We start from the raw sequence: 15,169 nt of genomic DNA, 5'->3' as shown, positions 1-15,169 counted from the left end.
TACGTTCTTTTTGGGTTTTGTCTAGTACTTAGGATTTTCTCTGTAATCTACCGTAAATGTTGAAACGAATCCTTTGGTAACCTTTTTGATACGTGATCATAAATAAAACAATTTCTCAGGCTGAAGAAAAAAAATAAATTGGTAGTGTTCCTTAAGATTTAATTGCTGCTGACTTGATGTAAAATTATAAGCATTCCTTAAGGTTTAAGGTTTTAAAAAAAATCTTAAACATGTTGTTGTGTGTCTACATTTATATGTATTCTTATTCCTGTTAGCTGTATTTTTTCCAGTCTCATGAATTTACATGATACTTGAGTTATAGAAGTTTGAAATTCATAGAAGTTAGTAGCTCTTGATTCATGATTTGCTAGATAAGTAGATTGAATCTGATCGTTTACTCTCAGTATACAAGAATTCTGATGAAAGAATGGCTGGAGAATCAATGCATGCAAAGTAGCCAAATTGATTAAAAAGTAATTAACTTACTGATTAAAATTTAGCAGTAGATAGTAAGCATCTTTGTGAACCCCTTCCTAAGATTAAAGAGAAAATTAGAATGAAGTGCAGCATATTTTTAAAGAAATCAGTCATATCAGACATTCTCACAAGAATTTTAGTTTTCCTTGTGTTTTGAGAAAATGAAGAGTCAGGCAAAATATTTTATTACATACTGAATTTATAAAATCCTTAAAGAATAAGTGAGAAGAGTGTTGAAAAAGTTGACTTTTAATTTTTATTTTTTTAACTTTCCTAATTGTGACCTTTGCCCTGTGGCTTAGCTGATTTCCACATTGTCTTTTTTTTATTCCTACTCCCACTTGATACTCTACTGGCACATCTCTGTGTTCTTTTCATAACAACTTGTTAGGTCATTTGCAGAGTGACCTGCATGGTTCTGTCATGCCTTTCAAGGTAGTGTACACTAATTTTTAATAATTGACCTATGCTAGCCATTGAAAAACGGAGATTATTTCGTTTCTCATCCGAGTAATTTCATTTTTCCAGTGAACTCTTGCAGTGGTTTTATCATGCATGCCAAGTAGAGCAGAAAGTGTTTGCTAGGTACTAACCCTTATACCACCTGAGCACTTTGTAATCCCAAAGGATGGAAACAACAGATGATTTTGAACTCTGCCTGTATGTTTGAATAGTATTGATTCCTCTTTGTGTGTGTCATGGAATATATAGTTTTTAATGTCTACTTTTACTTTTTGAATAGGTAATATATTCACATAGTTCAAAGTCTAAAAGATAGGAAAGTTAGCAATTCAGTTTAAAAATTACTGAGTAGGAACCATATTGCCGCTTTATAATTCTTCCATTTACTTGCTATAAAGTGGTGTTGATTCATGTCTGTAAATGGGTACCTTCAGACCTTGTGTATTGACCTTTCTCTTCTGCTGTCTCTGAGTTTCTGTTTCTTGGAGTTTCTTTTTGCTTTGACTAAGCTGTAACCAGTTTTTAAAATGTTCTCCTCTGCCAATGCTTTACTGTAATCACAAGGGGCAGGCTTGGTTTTCAGTCAGATTTTAAAGTGCACGTTCCCTAAAGCAACGTGGTGTCTCTTGGGAGATGATGCGTTTGAGTCAGGTTTAATGCCCTCCAGGAATTTAGCTCTATTTTTTCATTTATTCCCTTAAATTAAAATTTATCAAGGAATTTTCCAATATACAAAAAGTAGAGAAAATATCAAGAATCCTCAGATATGTGATTCTTAAAATGTGGATCTAGATTCAAAGGCAACATTACCAATTTAGAATGGAAATTTCAAAACAATTTATTTCTTAAAATGCAGATCCACTACTCAGTTAAAAAGGCCAAAAATAAAACATTTGGTATAATTTGGAAAGAATACTGAGATAAATTGTCAAATGTAAAAAACACAGTGCTGCAAACCACCTTTTACTTAAAAAGTAAAATAAAATACATATTCATATTTTAAAAAATTTGCCATTTACTTGTTTATTTTTAATTTGTGTATTTTTTTGGCTGCACAGCATGTGGTATCTTAGTTCCCCCCCCAGGGGTGGAACTTGTGCCCCCTGCAGTGGAAGCACCCAGTCCTGACCACTAGATGTCCAGGGAGGTTCCTCAGATTCATATTTGCTCGTGTGTGTTACCTGAAGTAACTTAGGACGTATACAATAAGAAACCAGTAAGAGTGATGCCCTCAGTTTTTCAGGATAAGGAAGGAGACTTTGAACTCTCTACTTTTCTGAGGTTTGTTTGTTTCACTTTTTTGAACCCTATGAAATCATTAATTTAAAATTAATTTTAAAATTGTTAAAGAAATCATTAAACATTTGTTTAAAACTGAATATATAATATAAAATTCACAGTTGGAAACTATAGCATAATAATGGTTATTTTCACAGGACAAATCTGTAAATTCAGGTAGGAGGTCTTTTGACTATGCCAAAGTAGTCTGGTGAAGTTTAAAACCATGTTTGAAAGAAATATGCTTTAAAAACTACCTTCTTATCCCCATCCGTCAAATGGAAGCTTATTAGTTTTTTGTAAATTTCCTTTTTTTTTTTTTTAAGGCTGGCGGAGTAGCAGGTGTCTCTGTTGACTTGATATTATTTCCTCTGGATACCATTAAAACCAGGCTACAGAGCCCCCAAGGATTTTATAAGGCCGGTGGTTTTTATGGAGTATACGCTGGAGTTCCTTCTACTGCTATTGGATCCTTTCCTAATGGTAACAATTATATTGATATTTTCATTGCTTTATATAAAGCCAAGCTAATGGGATTTATTTTCAGAATAATATGTGGTCCAACCCTAGATAGAATTCCTTATGTTTAATATAGTTGATACTTGGAATTTGTTTTCTATTCATTAATCCATTATTTTTGACTCAACTAGTGCTATTGATGCCATCATAAACAACAACAAAAAACCAAAACCACGAGCAGTCTTTTGAAAGTGGTTTTCATGGTAGAACTCCTAGTTAGACTCCTCTGGCGTTGATTGTGATGCCTTAGAGGAGTTGTTCTCAACCTTGCCTGAATGTTGAAATCTCTTGGGGAGTTTTACAAACTACTGATGCCTGTGTCTCTCTGACAAGTTTAACTGGTCTTGGCTTTGCCTGGGTATCAGGAGTGTTAGTAGCTTCCCAGGTGATTCAGATGTGAAGCTAAGCTCAGCAATCTCTGCCTTGGGGAGTCTCGTTGAGCGGGTGAACCTGTTTTATTTAATCCACCTGTTGGTATACTCTTTTTTATTCAGATACTTATGTTGATAATTGTTTACTGATGCTTTGATTGGCACTCAAACTGAGCAAACAGAAAACCACTGCCACCAAACAGACACTCACAAAACCACTGCTCCGTTAAAAATAAAAATTATTTTTTTTGATTTATTTTTAATTGAAGGATAATTGCTTTACAATATTGTGTTGATTTCTACCAAACATGACAGAAGATTCTTCAATTCTAAGGTTTGATTTCTTTTTCGCAGTGTATTTCATGAGAAATTCTTTCTTGTTAACCTGACATTGAAATGTCCATCTGTAAAAAGCACAGTATTCACATAAAGATTTGTAGTGCAAATCTGTTTGGTCCTTTAGTTGATCCCTTCTTCCCTTTCCCCGAGCCATCCTTAGAACAGCCAACTGTTTTGAGGTTATCCTTGAATTCTTTTCCGTGGAGAAGGGAAAGGCTACCCACTCCAGTATTCTGCCCTGACGAATTCCATGGACTATATAGTCCATGGAGTTGCAAAGAGTTGGACATGACTGAGCGACTTTCACTCACTTTGAATTCTTTTATGCCTAAATTTTCAGTAATCCATTATAGCAAGTCACCATTTAGCACGCACTCCATGCCAAATATACTGTTAGTGGGAGATGGGCCTTGGTTCCTATATTTGCCTGTGTTTCAGTCACCTGATCGCCTAATGAGTTTTTTTTTTAAAAGAAAGTACTGCTGCCTGTGACCCACTCTCAGAGGTATGGAATTTAGTTGGTCTGAGGTGTGGCCTGGGCTTTGGATTTTTAAAAAAATATATATCCCCTGGTAATTTTAATATGCAGACAAGTTTGGGAACCTCTGAACTAGGGAATTGCAAAGAAATATCAATATGTTACTAAGTACCTATCTTTTCGGTACTCCTCCTTACCTTGTCTCCTTCACTGTTGTAAATAATTTTTCTCTCTTGCATATTGTGTAGGGATTGTTGATTGATGAAGTATTAGTGATGGTCTTCAGGGTATATGGGCCTCCCTTAAGCTCACAGGACTGGTTTTGATACTTGTGAGCAGGAGTTTATATAGAGAACATGGTTTTGAATTTTTGTATGTTTGAGAAAGTGGATGTTCTTGGACTGCTTTACTTTGCCCTCCACAGAACATCATTGAATAGGAGAGGCTGGGTAAAAAGTCAGAGTGCCACCATTCCAGAAATGGCTGTTTTTCTGCAAATTTTTAGTGAATTGAAACCCTTTATGAGGCACTTTAAACATTTTTTGCTATTGGTTCAAGTTCTCTTCAGAACACAATACATCATTTTAACATATAGCGGTTGTAGGTTTTTTTGAGGACGTATTGTGCAGCGAGTGGAAGGGGCTGAGGGCTGCGAGAGGAGAAGAACTGTAGGCAAGATCCATACGTAGTACGTGTTTAGAAGGGAATGCAGAAGGAATGTAAAGGAACCACAGTTTTTTTGCTTTGTTTTCACTCGGCGGGGTTGGGGGTGGGTGGTGCAATGTCCAGGAGGTGGAACTTAGAGCTGAATTCAATTGGTGATATTCTAGCCCAGTGGTCCCCAACCTTTTTGGCACCAGGGACTGGTTTTGTGGAAGACCGATTTTACCACAGACAGGGGTGTCTGTGTGGGGGATGGTTTTGGGATGATTCAAACATATTCCATTTATTGTGCACTTTATTTCTCATAGTATTACATCATCTCCACCTCAGATCATCAGGTGTTAGATCCCGGAGACTGGGCACCCCTGTTCCAGCCCATTTAGCGAGTGGGCCAAAACAGGATCAGCCTAAGTAAGAATCGCAGGTGGGAATTAGGTCCTGCGTTAACTAAATACAGCTGCCCGCTTGGGCCTTACTCATCCAGGTACAGCGTGCCGCCTCTTCTGGCCTGCTGTTTGTTAGCTGCTGAGGAGTGTTTGTTACAAGCTTACTGACTAAGGGTAGAGAACTGCTTTTCACTCTCAAGCTCTTTTCCTGAGTATTTCAGACTTTGCTGTGACATGTTCAAATGACCTTTGAAAGATGATTTTGCCATGTATTTATGTTTCATGCCAAATCTTTTATGTAACTGATAAACATCTTTGATTAACAGTGCATGAGAAGTCTAAAAGTGTTCCTGTGCTGCTAAGGTTAGTTCATATGATGGGGTAGCTTTTTAGAGATTTTGATTTTCAGTTTTAGTTAAATAGTTGATTGTTTTCTTGAAGTAAAGGTGAACTGAGGTAGTACAAAGTAGCCATGGTTATTTTGAGTATCCAGCAATAAAGCATAATGGAATAGGTGTTTTATTGAGATACATGTTTGCAGTTTTAACCTATCTGTAAATTAGTGTAGTTGATTATTTTATGATCATATGTAAAGATATTTTGTGTCACAGATATTCATATCCTTTTCTAAAACTCTTATTAAAAAGTGTTAAGTGACTTGTCAGTACAAATTGGTAAGTGCCAGGTTAGCTGTTAGGGTTCCTCATGGCAGCAGGGTCATGTCTTCTGCATTTTTGTAAGTCCAAGGTCAAGCGTGTAACATGGGCTCAGTGAAATCCGTAAGAGTGATGGGATGGCAGGGGAAGAGTACATATTATTATATCGTTATTATTTTTACTTATGTTTGAAATATTTAAAAATATAAACAACATATTTATAAATATTTATATTTATTTATATTATTCATATTTAATATTTATTATCTTCATTGTCTCATAAGTTACTGTGTTGTAATTTTTTTTGAGAAACATATTCACAGTTTGCACAGATATTTAAGCTTTGTGAGAGACTGGTTTGTTTTAAATTTCAGCTGCTGCCTTTTTTGTCACCTATGAATATGTGAAATGGATTTTGCACACTGATTCTTCTTCGTATTTGATGCCTGTGACACATATGTTGGCTGCCTCGGTTGGAGAAGTGGTAAGTAATAAATTATGTGTATAACATACTTCAGAAATGCAAAGCATGAATTATCTTCAGTATATATATTACTTCATTTCATTTTCAAAAGACACTTCTTTTTTAAATTATGAAAGTCTTAAATCCCAATAAATGTAAATGAATTAAACATGATAGCTGATAGTCTAGATAGTATGAAAGAAGAATCCAGATATGTGTTATTTACAAGAGACATACCTCAAACCTAATTATACAGAAAGAATAAAATTAAAGAAATAGAAGAAAATATCCATGTAAATTGTGGCTTTTTGTTGTCAGCATAATTGAGCAAGAACTGTTTCCTAGAACTCCCTTTCCAAGGGTTCCATGTTAGCTTGGCTACAAGAGAAATCTGCACAACATTTTGAAGGCGAAAGTGACGCAGCATTTGTGTTCATGCTCAGAAGGTTGGTGTGGGGTCAGACACAGTTGCAGTTCATACACCTCATCAATGATCTTTTGGCTTCAGGAAGCAAGCCAGGCCTCCAGCTGCTCCACCTCCCACAGGATCATCATCTTCAGCTTCTCTAAGTTTTGAGTCAGATGTGTGGGCTCTGGTGAAGGATGCTGCTTGGTCCTACAGGACACCCACAGCCTTGAGATGGGTGGTGGAAAATGTGACATTCAGTTTGTCCTTGCTTGTCTCCATTTCACACCCATCCTTCCTTCCTGATTGCCTGTCTTCTAAATTTCTGTGCCAACTCTCCATGCAGAGGCAACAGTGCTATATGAACTGCCTAGTTAGCTCTCACAATTACTGTTCGTATCCCTGTGATAACTCCTTATTCTTACCTTTCTTAGTGATTCTACTCCTCTGGTCAGCCCTCAGTGATTCAGAAAGGCTACTTGAGTGTGGATAGTAATGTTAATATTAGCCCCCTTCCCCAGAAAAAGACTTAAATGAAAAAGAAACTGTTGTATACTGACACAAGGAACAATTCTCTTGGGAAATGTAATAAACCTGAACTTGGACTAAATAGCATAGTCTCAAAATATAAAGCAAAAAATTGCCAGAATTATAATGAAAAATCAGTACAATAATTATCTTCATTGGTGATGGTCACATCTACTTTATAAAAGTCCTAGGACCAGGCAGGCATAACTTGTTAAGACCATAGAAGATTTGAACACAGTGACAGGAATGGTCTAATGGATGTGTAAGGAGTTCTGCACCTAATTGCTAAAGATTATTTTTTTAAGCGTACTTGGAAGCTTTAATAAATCTCTCCTTGAAGAGAATGTTGAAAGAAGTTAGCTCAAAAGACATTAAATTCACAGAAGTGTTTTATATAAAACTTACTTTTGATATTGGTTTACAAATAATTTTGTAGAACCCAAGCCAACTCTGGATTTAAAGTTGTATTAATAATTTACTGAACTTGTAAGTATGATAGGACTAACAATATGTTAATTTTTGGAGTAGCAAAGAGCATAAAGTAGTAGTTCCTTTATGAGTTAGAGACACCTTTAGGAAGCTAATGAAACCTGTGGTTGTCTCTCCAGTAAGCTGCGCTTGTGCACAGTTTGTGTACAGTTTCTGGGGATTTTCGTTCCCCCAACTCTTACCCAAAGTAAAGACTCCAGGACTTGAGTTCTGCCTGAAAATTAGTGTGCCATTTAAAAGCAATTTATATTTAATTAAATCTTTTAACTTACTATCCCTGGCTTATGTTTTTGTGATCATGTTCTGACATTAGAACCCATTGTATGCAGTTATTTTCACGTATATATACTAAAGAACAGCAAACAGTGTGAGAGAGTTGGATTGTCTCTCAGCTTGTAAAAATTCTGTCCTTCTGACTTGTGTTGCCGCTGTTTTAGAATTGCTTGTTAGTTTGATTTAGTTTAAATATATTCTTGTAAACTCAACACTTGGCTTATATTTTGTAGTATGTTCTGAGAGCAAGCTTTAAAAAGAACTTGGCTTCTTTTTTTTTTTTTTCATTTCACATAGGACCATTGTGCTTGAAACTTGATTTGCCATGTTGGAGGGTAGACTTTCGGGTTATAAAATTTCTCTTAGACTTAAAAAAATTATATAAAGTGTTAAAATCAAATCGGGCAAAGGAGAGCTGTTAGGTTAGTCAGATTAATGGTACAATATTTGATCTGTAGAAAATATTGTATTCTAATATGTTAGTATCTGTAAATGTTTTTTTTTTTTTTTTAACTGGAACCTTTTAAATGTAATATTCTGTGTGTGAACTGTTGGGCAAAAGAGATGAATTGAGTAGGCTTCAGAGTTAGAAAATAGGTATCTGTAAGACTGGAAATAAATAATTCTAGGATAGTTTTCTCTGTATTGTGTCTCATAGTGTTTGCATGGTCCTTAAGGTAGTAAAGCCTTGTGTCAGATGCCTTTTTATAGCCTCTGTGGTGCCAGGAGAACCTTAAGATGAGAACTGATCAGCAGCAGGTATATAGACTGAGGATTTCACTGGTGAAACATGGCTTGATGTTGACTTTGATTTTAAATTCAGTTACGTTTAGTATGGTAAAAAGTTTATTCCATTTATGGAGTTTGTGAAGTGTTTTTCTTGTGCGCCTGTGATCTTTCGACTTTCTTGATAAACTCCTAAAGGCGGTCAGTGTCAGTGTTCCCAGCACATGTGCCTGCTGCCTTTCTGTTTTAGTCATTTGCTTCTGTTTCACAGAGCATCGACTTTCGGTTTCAGATTCAGCCAAGTGTGGTCGCTGCAGGAGAAAGAACCAGATGCATTTAGGAGAAACAAATAGGTGAAATAAAAAGGAACAGAATATAAAAAACACGTATAGCTGTCAGTGGTCAGAAAGGTGTGAAGAGACCTAGAGAAAATCAGATACAGTTTAGTGCAGTCCTTGTTCTGTAATGCATTTGTGGTAATATAAGATAGTTACGGTTGCAAACGGATGCCTTACAAACAATATTGTATATTTGTTGGCATTAAGTGTGTCCAGTTACTTTGTTGTAGTGATTGATAAGTGTGTGAAACTTAGAAACAAGCAAGCACTGCTGTAGTAACCATTCCCTGTAGTAGCAGGTTGATTAAAAGTTAATGACAAATCAATAAAACTATAATTACAACCTTCTACCTTATGTTTGTAATTTGGAATACAGTAAAATCGATCAAATAAGATTTAATATGTAACAACAGCAAGAAGAGTCCCATTTGTGCCATTTTTATTAGGAGGTTTGCTGTACCAAATCTCTAAATCCCTGTCTCAATTATTTTATGGCTCAGTTTTCATCAGACACAGAAAAAGCCCTGTAAGAAGTAAATAGAATCTGTAATTAGACCAGAAGGCTTGGGGTGGGTTTACTTTAGTATAACAGATGCTATGACATTGCAGTGGTAATGATTTTTTTTTTTAACTTTAGAATTTGACTTTTCTTGGGTCTTATTGTACTTATGGCCTTAGTCAATATTGTTTTCAGAAATGAAAGAACATTAAAGTTTCTTGGCTGTTGAAAGCAGCCCCTGTGCTTTAACTTGCTCACGGGTGATGTGTGTGGATGGGGGTAGATTTTTCTTTTCAGTCCCGTTCCAACTTGGGATTGAGAAAGCTAGGAACACAGTGATACCATGTTTTCTTTTTCCTTTTTTTTTTTCTGGTCACAATAGGTGGCATGTGGGATCTTAGTTCCCTGATCACGGATTGATCCTGGGTCCCCTGCAGTGAGAGCATAGAGTCCTAACCATTGGACTGCCAGGCAATGCCCAGTGATACCATTTTCTGAAGTACTTCTAACAGTACTTCTCCACATAGTAATATGGCCCAGGGAGCACCGACTTTAGAATCAGTTGCCTGGGCATCAGTTTACAAATGAAGTTTTTGGGAAGTGACGCTGTGGGTCCTGCATTTTCAGCACGATTCCTAGATGGTTCTGGAGTTCAGTGATATTTAAGCACGACTGATGAAGGACTATCAAAAACTTAAATATACAACCCAGTCGTAAATATTTTTACTGAGTTGACGTGGCAGTCATGTGTCTAAGAATACTCAGCAGGTATGGAGCACACTGATCAAAAGCGTGATTCCTTTTGTCTTCCTCAGAATTCCATATTTTTTGGCCTACTGAAAAATCTTAGTTTATTAGACTGGTTAGTTTTTGAGGGTGGCAGTGTATTCACACGTGGAGATTTTGAAGTCAGAGTGAGCATTGCATGCAGCATTTTCAAGGCCAGTCCTGCCTGGAAGAGCCTTGAAAGTGAAAGTAGTGTAGGCTGTAATTTGCTACTGTAGCAACTGACAAGGTCAGTGGAGCTACTTCCTACAGTAGTCATTCCAGGGGTTTGTTGAATGTCAGATATGGGTTAAGCACATCATTTTTATTCAGCTTCACCACTAAATTGGCTGCTTAGAGGATTAGATGCATTGTTGTCAGGAGTGTTACCGGCTACACAGCACAGTTGTATGTGTTACTTATTATTTTATATTTTCCCTCAGTGGGGATTTAAGCTGTTTTTGATTATGTTGTTCATAGCATGTTTTAAAGTGCTTTTCATGATGTTTACTGACCTTTTTTAAGAAGAACCACTGAGCAAAAAAATAGAAAGGTTGATAAATTTTGAAATATGTTTCATCTTTTGAAATGATCATGAAAGGTTTTGACTATCCATAAATTAATAGAGATGCACTCTCATTTGAAATTGTGTTAGCAGTTTGTTAGACTCCTGTGCAGTTGTGTAGTCAAGTTATGGATGATAAGCTGAGTGGAAAATAAGATGGGCGTCACTGAAGTGCAGGATTGCTGTCAAGTCAGGAGGAAGCTCGCGGGAATGCTGCAGGTGAAAATGCCTGTGTGTGTTAAGATGCTTGAAGGCAGGAGTGTACAGACAGTGCTGGGAAGTTTGTTAGACAATTAGAAGCTGCAGCCGTACTGTTAGGTACCCAGCCACACTCTCTCAGGCACTTTGTTTTTTGATGAATATGAGCACATGCCTCTTCCAAGGGGGCTTTTTGCCCTGTTCTGTCTGTTCATTTTCCACTGGGCTGGGGAACCTTTCTACTTTAGAAACATTAAGTACATAAGGCAGACTTGATAATTCCTCTTTCTTCTTTTAAAAAAACTTATATATGGGGCTTCCCAGGTGGCACTAGTGGTAAAGAACCTACTGCTAATCACTTCTTGGCCTTCTGGCTAAGAGCAAGTGAAGAACCTACCTGCCAGTGCAAGAGACATAAGAGACTCAGGTTAAATCCCTCGGTAGGGAAGATCCCTTGGAGGAGGGCATGGTAACCCACCTCAGTATTCTTGCTTGAAGAATCCCATGTGGAGGGGCTTGGCGGGCTATATGTCCATAGGGTTGCAAAGAGTTGGACATGACTGAAGCGACTTAGCACGCACATGCATTTATTTATTTGGCTGTGCTGGGTCCTTGGTGCTGTGTGGGCTTTTCTCTAGTTGTGAAGAGTGGGGGCTACTCTTCCTTGCAGCGTGTGGGCTTTTCAGTGCGATATCTTCTTGTTGCAGGCATGGGCTCTAGAGCCCAGGTTCATTAGTTGTGGCTAACAGCCTTAGTTGCTCCACAGCATATGGGATCTTCTTGCACTAGGGCTTGAACCCCTGTGTCCTGCATTAGCGGGCAGATTCTTTACCACTGAGCCACCAGGGAAGTCCCGTAAGTCCTTCTTAAGAACACGAAACAATAAGAATTATAGAAAGAATTGTCTCCAGATTTATAAGAAGAACCACCTTCCTATTGCTTTCCCTTTTGCTATCCTTTGCTCATTTGGACTTCTTCGTTTCCTTTATCTCAGCTGCTTTTGTTCAGCTCCTCTTAGTTTCCTCCACCACTTTTGTTATCCCGACTTTGCAGTGTGGATTTAGACCTGAAGAAGGCCTCAGTGTGTTTTTGGCAGTGAGGATAAAATACTTCCTTTAGAGGCTTGCAGTGAAGACATGCAGATGGACATGGAAGCGTGGACGCACAGTAAAGGGGTCCAGGTATTTTAGGGGAAATGAATTCGAGTGGATGGATGGGTGTTGGGTCAGGAAAGGCCTCAGAGAATAGCTCGTCCTTGAGCTGGTTTTAGAGGATGATGGTGAGGTGGGCTGGTACAGGGAAGGCTCTCGAACTCAGGCAAAGCCCTTGTTAGATGATGCTTGCAAGTTCCACATGGCTCACAGATGGGACTACACCATCCTGGAGGGCCCTGCCTGCTATGCTGAGGAGTTATTGGCTGTTACGCTTTGAAGGTTTGAGCAGAGCACCTTAGGGTTGGTGGTTTAAGAGCAGCCTCCAGCAGTGGAAGTGGAAGTGGGCATGGTGTGTGAATGGAGGCGAGGAGACTTGTACAAATCTCAGGGAGAGAGAGCTGATCAGAGTCCCTGTTGAGGCAGGGCGTGGGATGCAGAGGGAGAAGGTGAGTTCATGAGAACGCAGGTGGGGTCCGTCTTTGGAAAGCCTCTCCTGCAGCATTCCTTCAGCGCGTTTCCTCTTGGGGGCCTTTGCTAGCTTGTTGTGGCTGTGTTGTGTGCGTGCTTGAGCTCGTCTCAGTCTCCTGAGCTCTGCTCAGAAGCACACCCCAGCTCTTCAGCTGTCCCAGCCTTCTGAGCCTGAGCTGAGCGTGGAAAGGGGAGGAAGCAGAAGGGGAGAGAGAGCAGGGCCTGGCATAACCCCCATGTGGCGATGATCCTGCTGGTAGTTATTCATTTAAAGAATCAGCGTGGATGTGCTGAGAGATTGTTCCTGGTGGCTCTTGTCAAGGAGCTGCTTACACACCATTCCACCGCTTTCTTTATGGCTTCTTTCTCCAACAGATTTCAGACTTTCTGTTGTATGGACTTTTTTCTCCGAAATGCGATAGGCAGCATTCATTCAAGTGGTGTTGACTCATGACCTTGGCCAGTGTGTTTTACTGATTATCTTATGAAGTTTGTGTGGGGTGGTGGGGGAGCTCTGTGTTGGCTTTTTATTTAAGAGCAGTGTCAGTTTATGCTGCCCAAATTAAGCTCAGCTTTATAGAAATGATGGGTATGATTTTCATATAGGATAATGAAGTTGAAGAATCTGACTTAAACTACAGAATTTACAGATACTTGAAGTGTCTGTTATTTATCTAGTACTGTGATTGGGGCTAAGAAGCATAGAATAAGAAATTTTGACCCCTGTCCTTGAGGGATATATAAAGAAGTTGGATACATTTACCAAGTAGGTAGAGACTATTTTGAGGGCCTCTGTAAGGAGGCAGAGTATGGATCATGAGCTGTCAAGTTACACAGATCAGGGTTGGAATTGTGTCTTATTTGTGTATTTACTCTGTGTCTGCAGATCATTTACAGGGCTTCCCCGGTGGCTAAGCAGTAAAGAATCCGCCTGCAGTGCAGGAGACACGGGTTCGATTCCTGGGGTGGGATGATCCTCTGGAGGAGAGGGCATGGCAACCCACTCCAGTATTCTTGACTGGAGAATCCCGTGGACAGAGGAGTCTGGTGGGCTGCAGTGCATGGGTTCTCAAAGAGTGACTGAAGCTACCGAGCACACATGCACGCAGGCCGTTTACACAACCTTACTGAACTGTTGTTTTCCTTATCCAGAAAAATTGGGTTAATGCTACCCCACTCAGAGTTCTTGTAAAGCTTAAGTGATACAACACTTCTAAAATGCTCAGCATAGTGTCTGATAATGTAAAATGTTTATTAAAAATTGGTTCGGGTCCCATGTCATGCAAATTGTTGTTTGGAGCACATTCTTAGACTTTTACAGATTTGTGAAGGCTGTCAGTTCCAGAAAACAAAGAAATTGAAATTCAAAGACATATAGCGATGCACTCAAGGTTTCCCAGCTGCTGTGGAAAATAAAATACCATTGCTAAGTGAATAGTTAAACACATATTAGACCTTCAATTTCTACTTTTTATATCTTTTAAAAGTGGCAGAACTGGTGCAGAACTGGAGATGGATGCTGTTTTACTTGGGTAATGTCCCTGGTGGCTTAGATGGTAAAGCGTCTGCCCACAATGTGGGAGACCTGGGTTCGATCCCTGGGTTGGGAAGATCCCCTGGAGAAGGAAATGGCAACCCACTCCAGTACTCTTGCCTAGAAAATTCCATGCATGGAGGAGCCTGGTGGGTTACAGTCCATGGGGTCACAAAGAGTTGGACACGACTGAGCGACTTCATGAAGAACTTGAATCATTTGAAGTTTACTTCTGAGTTCTGTGAGATTCTATAAACAACTTCTAGACACAGGGCCTAAAAGATATAATTATTTTTGTTGAGAGGACTCTCAACTTTTTGTGTAGAGTCTGGACTATCAAGTTTGTTAGTCTTGTCAGGGAAGAGAAGACATATACGTAAAAAACAATCTCTTTTCATGCTCATTGGCTCTTTGTGTATGTGTAAAGAGGCTTATAGGGAAGAAAGGCGGAGTGAACTTGCACCTCAGTATCAGTGGATATAATTTAAACTCTAAGGGAGATATTGGGCTTCCTTGTGGCTCAGACAGTAAAGAATCGCCTGCAGTGCAGGAGCCCTGGCTTCAGTCCCTGCATTGGGAAGATCTGGAGGAGGGCACGGCAGCCCACTCCAGTGTTCTTGCCTGGAGAATTCCGTGGACAGAGGAGCCTGGCTGGACAGTCCATGGAGTCACAAAACAGTCAGACATGACTGAGGGACTTAAGCACAAGGAAGTAGGATTTATCAGTTGCTTTTTCTGTTTTATCAACAACTGTGATTCCATTTATAACCAGAAGATGGCAGAATTGACAAGCAGATGAACTGTGCTGCTGAGTCACTTCAGTCGTGTCCGACTCTGTGAGACCCCAGAGACAGCAGCCTACCAGGCTCCTCCATCCCTGGGATTCTCCAGGCAAGAACACTGGAGTGGGTTGCTATTTCCTTCTCCAAGGAAATGGCAGGGGTTTTAAATTTAAATGGTGGTGTCAAAAAAGGTAGTGTTAGATATTCTTAATTTGAAAACTTGTTTTCTAGAAAGAATTTTGGGAACGTAGAATAAAATACAAGTAAATAAACTGCTTTAAAAATTTTTTGGGGGTGCCCTGAATTCTCATTTTCTGTGTGTCTCTTTGTCTCTGTTTCTCTCTCCTTCTCT

At 39.0% G+C, this 15,169-nt stretch overlaps 1 protein-coding gene across 5 annotated transcripts in view; it reads left to right on the top strand.

Annotated features, from left to right (window-relative positions):
- Positions 1-15,169, top strand: part of SLC25A26 (solute carrier family 25 (S-adenosylmethionine carrier), member 26) — a 147,660-nt gene that overhangs the window by 2,950 nt on the left and 129,541 nt on the right. For 3 of the 5 annotated variants that reach the window (XM_010851505.1, XM_010851507.1, XM_010851506.1), the window contains exons 2-3: positions 2,544-2,700; positions 6,004-6,113. In XM_010851505.1, the coding sequence (XP_010849807.1) occupies positions 2,544-2,700; positions 6,004-6,113 (267 nt within the window). Of the gene's footprint in view, positions 1-2,543; positions 2,701-5,299; positions 5,337-6,003; positions 6,114-15,169 lie in introns of those variants that run through there. The other 2 variants (XM_010851508.1, XM_010851509.1) reach the window with 2 other exon arrangements.

The sequence above is a fragment of the Bison bison genome, unplaced genomic scaffold (assembly GCF_000754665.1).
Source record: "Bison bison bison isolate TAMUID 2011002044 unplaced genomic scaffold, Bison_UMD1.0 scf7180017864304, whole genome shotgun sequence".
In the NCBI taxonomy this organism is placed as follows: domain Eukaryota; kingdom Metazoa; phylum Chordata; class Mammalia; order Artiodactyla; family Bovidae; genus Bison; species Bison bison.
The sequence above is the reverse complement of the archived record's forward strand: the minus strand, read 5'-3'. Positions and strand labels throughout refer to the sequence as shown.